At 50.1% G+C, this 10,841-nt stretch overlaps 2 protein-coding genes across 2 annotated transcripts in view; one reads left to right on the forward strand and one right to left on the reverse strand.

Moving 5' to 3' along the window:
- LOC310887863 (olfactory receptor 14A16-like) overlaps window positions 1-10,841 on the forward strand; it is a gene marked incomplete at its 3' end in the record, with an annotated part of 89,666 nt that overhangs the window by 50,748 nt on the left and 28,077 nt on the right. The window lies entirely within an intron of this gene.
- On the reverse strand, window positions 8,082-9,047 carry LOC310887710 (olfactory receptor 14A16-like; the record flags this gene model as incomplete). The annotated part of the gene is made up of 1 exon (XM_083813886.1): window positions 8,082-9,047. The coding sequence occupies one exon, from the start codon at window positions 9,045-9,047 to the stop codon at window positions 8,082-8,084; it is 966 nt and encodes a 321-aa protein (XP_083670012.1).

The raw sequence follows: 10,841 nt of genomic DNA on the forward strand, positions 1-10,841 counted from the left end.
CCCTGATCCTGCTGATGGATCCCCACACCCCTCCATCTCTTCCCCAGCAGGCTCCTCTGCTGCAGGCTGGAAGGTGCTTTTGGTAGTGGGGTGGTGGGCAGCAGGGCGTGCTGGATGATCTGGAACATCTACTTGATCCCTTTGTGTCAGCTGTCCTGGCTACGTTGGGGACACCTTCCACTAAATCAGGTTGCTCAAGGCTCCTTCAAACCTGGCCTTGAACGCTTTTAGGAATAGGACACCATCCCACAATTTCTCTGGATAACCTGTGCCAGTGCCTCACTAATCTCAAAGTAAAGAATTTCTTCCTAATATGTAATCTAAATCTACCCTCTTTTAGTTTAAAGCCATTCCCCTTTGTCTTATCACTACATTCCCTGAGAAAGAGTCCCTCCCCAGCTTTCCTGTAAAACCCCTGTAGCTACTGGAAGGTTGCTGTAAGGTCTCCCCAGGGACAATGTCTCTGTTCCTCCCAGGTAGTCCTTAGTAGTCCTTGCTTCCATCTTCTGTAGGCTTCCTTGTTGTGTTTGACTTTGACCAACATCTCCTTGATCATCCATGCAGGCCTCCTGGCCTTTTTGCCTGACTTCCTCTTTGCTGGGATGCATCACTCCTGAGCTTGGAGGAGGTGATCCTTAAAGATTAACCAGCTTTCCTGGACCCCTCTTCCCTCCAGGGCTTTGTCCCATGGTACTCTATGAAGCAGATCCCTGACGAGGATAAAATCTGCTCTCCTGATACACAGGGTTGTGAGCTTACTGTGTTCCCTCCTTGCTGCCCTAAGCATCTTGAATGCCATCATTTCATGTTCACTGCAGCTGAGGCTGCCCTTGAGCTTCACATGCCCCACCAGCCTCTCCTTGTTGCTGAGAATGAGGTCCAGGATAGCACTGGCTAGTTCAGGGTAAATCACAGAATCACAGAATTGTAGGGGTTGGAAAGGACCTCAAGAGGTGATTGGGTCCTACTCCCCTGCTGAAGCAGGTTCCCTAGAGCAAATTGCACAGGTAGGCGTCCAGACAGGCCTTGAATATCTCCAGAGAAGGGAACTCCACAACCTCCCTGGGCAGCCTGTTCCAGTACTCCATCACCCTTACCGTGAAGAAGTTCTTTCGCGTGTTGGTGCAGAACTTCCTGTGCTCCATCTTGTGGCCATTGCGCCTCGTCCTGGCCCACAAAACCACTGAAAAGAGTTTGGCCATATCCTTTTGTCTCCCACACTTCAGATATTTATAAACATTGATAAGATCCTCTCTCGGTCTTATTTTCTCAAGGCTGAACAGATCCAGCTCTCTCAGCCTTTCCTCATAGATGAGATGCTCCAGGCCCCGTATCATCTTTGTGGCCCTCCGCTGGACTCTTTCCAGGAGATCCCAGTCTTTTTTGTACCAGGGAGCCCAGAACTGGATACAGACCTCCAGGTGAGGCCTGACCAGGGCTGAGTAGAGGGGGAGGATCACCTCCCTTGACCTGCTGGCCACACTCCTTTTAATGCACCTCAGAATCCCATTGGCCTTATTGGCCAATGAAGTTCATCCAAATGAATTCCAAATGAACTGGGTCCAGACAGACCCAGTATAGTGGCTAAAAGCTTTGCAGTGGGAAAGGAGGGCTGAGGTGGAAAACCTGACCCTTCAGGGATGATAGGTCTGGAGCAAGGCAGTCGGTATCCCGGTCTCAGTCCACGAAGATATAAGCCAAGGAGAGAAGAAGACTTGAGATGCAGCCAGAGGAGCACAGCTGGAGCTGGGACGTAGAAAGCCTCAGCTCTTCTGAGACAGAGAGGTCTTGCCTTGCTGGAGGCTGAAGGGAGCAGAGAAATCCATATGTCCTTCCAGAGAGAATTCCTCTTTCCAACATGGGAGGTGCACAGAGGCCTCCTCTGGTAGCCAAGGGCATCAAGTGTCCATGACTCCTCCCAACACTGTTGGACTTCCACTGCAGGAGAAGCATTTCTTCTGCCTCTGCCCTAGCTGGAAAGGCAGGAACGGGAGACCCACTAGACACAGTTGTTTGTGCTGCTGCTGCTAAGGACAAGAGATAGGCGTTCCAGTCTATCTTGGGAGCCTCACACTGAAATGTAGGTGCACAGGGTCCATGTCCAAGCCTGATACATGAACTCCCTATCCTGGTGGTGATATTCAGGGAAGAGGAGCACTCTTATGTCACCACCCTGCAACGTAGTGCACAGCAGCTGTCCCAGTCCATGTCTTTTCTACCTCCTGAAGCCATTGCAATGGGGGACAGTCACCTTGAAGGCCTATACCATGCTCTTCTGATCCATGCAGAGTTTTCAGATACCCAAAGGCATCAGAAATGGTCCCAGAAATCAATATCTAGGTTAACCCATCTATTTTTTTTCACAGACTCTCATCCACAGACTCTCATCCACATGGTATCTCTCCTCCAGCTGGACTCCACCTACCCACATCATTTCTTTGCCAAGGAACCCTCAGTGAGCTGCATCAGCTCAGTACTTTGGAAACTTGGTTGTCCGTGTTGCACCTGAGCCATTGTCCATGGTGAGGATGGAGAGAAGTTCCTTTCTACTTCATGCATCCCACCTGGTTGTCTCATCTGGAGAAATCTCAGATGATGAGCTAGAGGCCTCAGAAAAATTTTGTCTCCCCACAAACTTCCGAGAAATATCTTCATCAGTCAAAGTGTTCATTGAGAAACGATCTTCATGGCTTGTGTTTGCTGAAAGTTGAGAATCAGACAGTCCTTAAATTGTGATCTCTGGTGGGCTAAAGCCTCCCTGTATTCAATTCTCTCCTCTCTGTTGAGGAAGGATGCAGCCAGATGGCACTGAGCAAACCAGGTTATTTGTAAGGAAGTGTCAGAGGTGATTCCCCCTCTACTCTGCTCTTGTGAGACCCCACCCTGCAGTACTGCATCTAGTTCTGGGCCCCACAGTGCAAGAAAGGCATACACCTGCCAGAGGGGCTACAGTAGAGGGCAATGACAGAAGAAATAGCCCTCCTACAAAGAAAGGCTGAGAATGTTGCTGTTGTTCTACCTGGAAAAGAGAAGGCTCCAGAGAGACCTTATTGATTCCTTTCAGTATTTCAAGGGAGCTTATGAGAAAGACAAACATTTATTTATTTATTTATTATCAGGGCCTATAGTGATGGGACAAGGGGTCATGATTTTGAACTGAAAGGCTGTAGATAAAGATTAGATATAAGGAAGGAAGATCTTAGGATGAGAGTAGTGTGGCACTGGAACAGGTTTCCCAGAGAAGTTGTGAATGCCCCATGTGTTGAAAGTTGGGATGGAATGGCCTTTCAGCAACCTGATGTAGTGAGAGATGCCACTGCCCATGGTAGGGGGATAGGACTAGAAGATCCTACAGTACTGTTCCAGCCTAAACCGTTCTGAGATTCTGTCATTCTTTGATTCTAAGATTCTATGATTCTGTCATTCTATGATGAAGTTGCTGCTTTAAGCCTCAGGGAGTTCATAGCTTTTACCTCCTTTATGTATTCTAATGCTGTCTTTAGGCAATGCCTGAAGTATGTTCTTAGAAAATCTTTCCTGTCTACTAGCTGAAAAAAAATAAAGTAACATCATCCCTTGTGGGAGGAGAAGCTCATTAGATACAACCTAGAGCTAGCACACAATTGAGCAGTGTGTTTCATTGATTATTAAGCTTTCTCATACTTTATTTTAGTTTTCTTGCAATTAAGAATCATCCTTCTCTACCTGTGTGCAGCCTGTTCTCTAAGGAAAGCAGGAGGGAGTTGGGACAAAGGAAGTACAAGTTGCAACTGCAGACTTCAGTGGAGAAGCCTGATGTCAGGAGAAGTGATGCAGGTCTTAGGGGATCAATGAGAGAAATGGTGCAATGCTGGGGGGTGAGAAGCAAGGTTGTCTGTACAGTGACAAACTTCTCCTATCTGCCCAGACCTCCTTAAGAGACTCTTATGGTCTTTCTGTCTTAATAAGCCCGAGGTGTAGTTGCTGACAAGTTTATCATCTTCAGCTCCTGAGAGGAGACTGATGAAATCTCTCAGAAAACCCAAGTCAGAAGCCAAACCCCAAAGTTCTTCAAAGCACTGATTGGTCCTGCTGAGGGCCATTACTGACAAAGCCCCATGGACTCCTTAGAGCAGGTAATTGGAGGCCATGATTACAGGTAGGCCAAGGCCCTGTGCAGGTGGCTGTGAGGTGGAGAAAATGCTGGCTTTGTTTCATGAAGCAGAAAGGCAAAACCCTGCTGCCAGCCCTGGGCAGAGATGCCTTGTCCCTCGTGTGCGGACTCCGGGCACTTCGTTGGGCAGTTGGGTATGGGTTAAGCAGTGCCAAGTGAAACACATTGGTGTGACACCTCCTGTCTACTGCCAGGAGTTGCAAAGAGGAGATGAGGCCCCAGCTGTATCATCTTATTATGAAACAATGTCTCCTCCCAGGCCTTGGTGACATAGAGACCTGCCATAGCCAAAGGGGACAAGACCTTGGCTTTCTTGGCTAAGACTAGCCTTGGCAGTGCCCTTGTCCATCTCCACCACTGGCTGTCCTATGCTGTTCCACACCTGTCTCTGTTTCCCTGCAGGCTGCAAGCATCCATCTTGCTTTCCCACCTGGCACTCACGTAAGAATTTCTGTGCATTCATTCTTCTCCAGCTGTGCCCTGAAACACATACCCATGGACTGATAACAGATTCCCTCCAGATGACCTCTGACACTATAGCACATCCCTTCCAATCACTTATCTTCCCTCTCACATCCACCCTCCATCACCGAAGCTTCCCTTTGAGGCAGGTTTTCTCTCACATGCTGTTTCCCATGATCAAGGAAAGTTCCAACATCTCAGAAACCATCCTTCACACGGGCATCCACACCCATCAGCCTTCCTGGGGCCTGTCAGCTGACCAGACAGAAGGAACCTCACCATGATCTTCCAGGCCATGTGTCCTTCCTGCTGACCTTTCAGCTCCTCAGAAAGACACAACTAAGCCACATGCCTGCTGCTCCCCAGTCAGGCACTCAGGCAGAAGACACTTGACAACCACAGCCAAGGCCACTACTTCATGGGCATTTCAGGTACTTGGGCAGAGGGCATCACACAAGCACCATGCCAGCCAGGTGCCTTCTGCTGGCCTGTGAGAGACGCTGGTAAATATGAGCCTAAAAGCCCACCTGCCAGCCAGGAGGCAAGGGTTGGCCTGGCAGCTACCGCAGAAAGATGGGACCTCCCAGTGCCTTGCCCAGCGATGCTCCTGCTGCTGGCCTCTCAGCTCCAGAGGCAGAAGTGACCTCACAGTCCCCACCAAAGCCAATTGCTTCCTACTCAATTCAGAGTTTCCAAGGCACAATTGACACCCTATAAGGACATACCCACCTAGCACACTCCTTGGCATGCAGCACATAACTAGATAAAAGCAAGATTGTTGTCATCTTTCAAGGCCATGTAGCTGTTGATGGCCTTTCTCCATGGTTGGGGGATAGCTATATGTAAGTTCTGGTAGGTATTATGGCAGGAATGACCTTAAAGGAAATAATCAGACCACCTGCATTTTGGTGCCCTCTCAATTCCTTCTGCACAGCTAAAATGACACACGTCTACACCAGCCATTGGCCTGAAGGTGGCACATCAGGTCCTCAGGCAGAAGCGCCCCAACAGCCACCTGCACAGCCATGGGCCTTCTGCCGCCTCCTGAGGTCCTTAGGCACAGCTGACCTCAGCAGAGCATCCCCACCCGTCTCCTCCTTGAGTCCTGTGACCTGACCAGATCCATGTCACCAAACCCCTTCATTTACAGGATAAGAGTGCAGGAATGAGGGATTTGAGGTTCAGTTGTTCAGTTTTAGATCTGGGGATTGTATCTTACCTTTCAGGTTTAGGGATTGGGCAGAGTCTTAGAGGGAGGCTTATGAGTCTTGCTTTGGGTAGACAGTGTTTAGGGTATGAGCTAGATCTCTGGTTAGGGTTTTATTACGTACCTTGTTATGGGATGATATCTGGCAATATAATGCAAGGGATTAAGAACAAGGGATTAGAGAGAGCAATATGTTAAGACTAATGGTAACAACTAATGTTGCAGTGGATTCATTTCAGGGTGAGGGATAGCATTTAGTACTAGGTTAACACTAGGTTTTCGGGTTACTGGTTAGAAATTTTTCCAGGGCCTAACATGAATGCTTTCCCAGTAAGTGTTGCAGTAGCAGCAGCCTTACCTGAATCCCTCTCACCTCTCCCAAATCTTTCCTTTTTCTTAGCCAAGTCCCTCTTCTCTCACCAAAGTCTCCCACCTTTATTCACCCAGCTTTCCCCTGGCCTCCTGTAATGTGTCACCATGTTGGGGGCAGCTTTCTGATGGCCTTTATGACCTCAGAGGCTCTGCCTCCCTGCTGTTGGCCAGCCAGGGGCTGGGACAGAGGTGACCTCACAGCCAGCATCCACAGGGCTACAAGGAGCTGTTGTGTTCAGGAGGCCTCTTCCCAGCCCCCCCAGGAGCAGTGGGTGCAGGGGTTGCCCTGCACAATCCCTCAGGTACTCTGCCTGCCAACCAGCTCATGCTGCAGAAGACCTCTGACACATCCTGACTCCTGTTTCCCCCTTTGGACCTTCGGCTCCTCCAGGATTGCTTTAGAGGAAATTGCCACCTTTGTATGGACAAGTGAATCAAGCACTGAATGTGTGTTTACGAGAAACATCGAGAACTTGGCAGAAAAATATTGTAAGAGCTGAAAAATTCCTTCAGGTCGATTCTCAGGGGACATTATCCTCTAAGGGGAATGAAACTAAGAAACCATTTGTCCCAGAGGAAATGATGGCATCCATAGTTAATAGTCTATGGCACTTGTGCTCACATGGGTTCATCTCACTGCACCAATGCTATTGTCAGTCTCATATGGACAAGGCAAACATGAACTCCTGATGTCGTCATTTGGTGTCCTTCCATGTAGAAACAAACCACCTGTGTGAGCTGGGTCAAGAGCCCAGTGCTGGGAACGGTGGTTGTGAGGGGCTGCTCTGCGACCATTGCCCTGGGGCAGCATCTGCCAGGGTGTCCGGAGAACAAGGGCCCAGACCAGCCCCTGCTCTGTAGTTCCCCCCTGTCTCTCCCAGGAGGCCAGCCCAGCCCCTCCCCAGCTCTCCACACCTCCCTATCCTCTCCCCAGCCCAGGTCAGCCCAAGAGAGCAGCCCAGTCTGGGCTGGCCCCAAAGCAGCAAATGGAGAAGTGGAGGTCAAAGGCAGTGTCCCTGCTGCAGAAGATGCCCTGCCACTCCCCTCCCTCCCCCATTCAGGCTGCAGCCATTCCTGCAGCCCCTGCCCATGCTGCCCACAGCCCCCGAGCTGGCGGTGCTGCTCTGCAGAGCGAGGGGGCTGTGGTGCGCGTGGTCGTGGGGGCACTCTGCAGGGCCGTGCTGGTCAGGCTGGGAAGGCAGAGCCAGCTGGTGGGGGGCGCTGCCACTGACTGCCTCCCACACAAGTGGTTCTTTGGCCATGGAGGGTGCGCATAGATAGCCGGCCTTCTTCAGAGTCACAGACTCATGAAAGAGAAACAAGGAAATCACGGAGCCTCCTTCAAGTCTATTCCTTTGCAGTATCTATGAGAGCAGCTTTGGAAGAAGAGCTGAGCCTTCAGGCACTGCCCTCAGCACATCCCCTTTTATGCTGGAGATGCTGGTACGGAGTCAGTTGTGTTAGAGAAGTGCCCCTGGCCTGTCCCTGCCTGTGGACACAGGACTGCTGCACAACAGCACGGTGAGCAAGTGACAAGAGCAATCAGTCCTCACAGCAACACAAGGGCTCTGAAGGAGAGCGTGGGAGCTGACATGGAGAGCAGTTTGGGAAATACCTAAGCCCTGGGGCTCCCTGGCACTGCTGCTGTGCCAGGACTTTTTTTCTCCTCCTCCTCTGCACACAGCCAAGTGCTCCTACAGCTCCACCACAGGTCCTTGTTTACTAACTCCTTGTTTACAAGAAGTCTCAGAGCCACAACAGACAGGCAGATACTGAAATGGAAATAGATGTACAAAGAATTTTTATTTTTGGATAGACTTTCACAGCTAATCTCTGAAAAAGAAACACAGAAACACAGACCAAAATCTGTGCCTGTTATAAATTATATTATGTGTTACACGCAGAACAAGACAGGCAGTATATTACTTTTGAAAAACCTCCAGTTATCAGTTTCCAACCTGCATTCTTCAGCTCCTGGTTCCTCATGCTGTAGATGAGGGGGTTCACTGCTGGAGGCACCACCGAGTACAGAACTGCCAGCAAAAGATTCAGGGAGGAGGAAGACATGGAGGGGGGTTTCAGGTAGCAAAATATGCCAGTGCTTACCATCAGGGAGACCACGGCCAGGTGAGGGAGGCACATGGAAAAAGCTTTGTGCCGGCCCTGCTCAGAGGGCATCCTCAGCACTACCCCAAAAATTTGCACATAGGACACCACAAGGAAGACAAAACACCCAGATGCTAAGCAAGCACTAACCACAAGAAGGCCAACCTCTCTGAGGTAAGCATCTGAGCAGGAGAGCTTGAGGATCTCGGGAAGTTCACAGAAGAACTGGTCCACAGCATTGCCTTGGCAGAGGGGGATGGAAAATGTATTGGCAGTGTGCAGCACAGCATAGAGAAAAGTACTGCCCCAGACAGCTGCTGCCATATTGACACAAGTTCTGCTGTCCATTATTGTCCCATAGTGCAGGGGTTTGCAGATGGCAACGTAGCGGTCATAGGCCATGATGGTGAGAAGGTAAAACTCTGCTGAAAGGTAAAAGACTAACAGAAAGGCTTGAGCTGAACATCCATAGCAGGAGATTATCCTAGTGTCCCAGAGGGAATTGGCCATGGCTTTGGGGACAGTGGTGGAGATGGAGCCCATGTCGATGAGGGCGAGGTTGAGGAGGAAGAAGTACATGGGAGTGTGGAGGCGGTGGTCGCAGGCTACGGCTGTGAGGATGAGGCCATTGCCCAGGAGGGCAGCCAGGTAGATGGCCAGGAAGAGCCCGAAGTGCAGGAGCTGCAGCTCGCGCGTGTCTGCAAATGGCAGGAGGAGGAACTCGTTGGGGAAGCTGCTGTTGGACATTCAATGCCTCTGAACTTTTGGAGCTGGTCTAGGAGAAAAAGAGTGACAAGGGCACCCCTGCCTGCACCCCGGCTGCACAGCCTGCAGCCAGCTCTGCAAGCAAGAAAAATCATGTCCTGTCCCTCTGATATTTGTGGCAGATAATCCCTGCTCTGGAGCTTGTCATTCCCCTGTACAGTAGAGCAAGTCTGATAGTCCGTCTGAAAGCTCCCACAGGCTGTGGGATTTGCCAGCAATTCCGGAGATGGCACCAGGAACAACAGCTGCGTTGTCCTGCAGCCGAAGACTTACCCTGTTCAGGGCTGGGAAGATTTCTCCAGCAGTGAGCTCTCAGCATCCCTCCTCCACACTGCCTTTAACATCTCCCTCCCTTCTCTCAGCCGCCCTTGTCCCCTGCACGCAGTGCCCCCAGCCCTGCTGCGCTGTGCAGAGGAGCTGCTCGTGGGCAGAGCTGTCTCTCTGCAGCACTGCCCGCTTGCCAGGAGCTCCCCTTGGGCCCAGGAGCCCGGCCCAGCTCAGCTGCAGAGGGAGCTCTTGACAAGTCCCTGGGCCTCCAGGGGAATCGACTTTGAAACAGGTCGAAGCAGTCACTGATGTTCCTTCCGTCCATTTCCAGCACTGTTTTTCCTCATATCAGAAAAAAAGTTTGAAGTCCAAGAATCACTTTTCAATGTCCTGGATTTAGGCAGGACACTCAGGCTAGGGCTGAGAGGGATCACCCTTCCCTCTGCTGAGGAAAGGGTTTCAGCTGAGTCAACCAAGAGGCAGTCCAGAGGCTACAAGGGGGCTCAGCACCCTCCTTTGCCTCATACAAGCCCGTAGGATTTGGGATTCCTCTTGCCTTATTTCAGGTAGGCACAAACCAGGCATCTGCACATAAGCTGCTTGTCTCAGCTCTCAGAACTTTTAATGGAGACAGAGACCAGGAGGGAGCTGTTCAGATGAAGACCCCTGGTGATCTTGGAGGTGCCAGAGCTGGTCAAGGACATATCTAGCTATCTTCACACTCTGATGAATTAATTCTCAGAGTCAGAAAACATCTGGAGACATCATTTTTAAGTGTAGGGAGATTTTCATGGGGAAATGGAAATGAGAGCAGATGCCTACATTTAGGACCACTGAATCTTTTTACTGCCCATTAGTATTTTTCTGAGCAGCAGACAAAATTGAGTCATGTACCATAAGGAGAGCTGAGGTTCTTAGGAAACTTTCTTAGGCTGAGGAGCATGTTCCAGAGCATATCCTCTCGGATCCTATTTCTGAGGGTTCGAATGAGAAGGTGAGCGTACCCAGGGTGGATCATACCTGATCAATTTCGTTACTTCTTAGGATGAAATGACCACATCTGTGGGTAAAAGGAGAGCAGTGGGTCTCATGTACCAGGATTCCAGGAAGGTTTTCAACACCATCTCCGACAGTACTCTCTTTTGCAATAGGAAAACATGTTGGAGGGATAGGCCAATCAAAACTCCATGATATCCAAAAAAGACAAATCCCAAGTCCTGCCCCTGAGTTGGACAACTGCGCTGCATATACTCAGTCTAGGGATGGCACAGTTTTAAAGAGTAGAATAGAAGAGAATAGAAGAGAATAGAGAAGAGAAGAGAAGAGAAGAGAAGAGAAGAGGAAGAGAAGAGAAGAGAGAGAAGAGAAGAGAAGAGAAGAGAAGAGAAGAGAAGAGAAGAGAAGAGAAGAGAAGAGAGAAGAGAAGAGAAGAGAAGAGAAGAGAAGAGAGGAGAAGAGAGGAGAGGAGAGGAGAGGAGAGGAGAGAGGAGAGGAGAGGAGAGGAGAGAG

The sequence above is a fragment of the Anser anser genome (assembly GCF_964211835.1).
Source record: "Anser anser genome assembly, chromosome: 29".
Lineage (NCBI taxonomy): Eukaryota > Metazoa > Chordata > Aves > Anseriformes > Anatidae > Anser > Anser anser.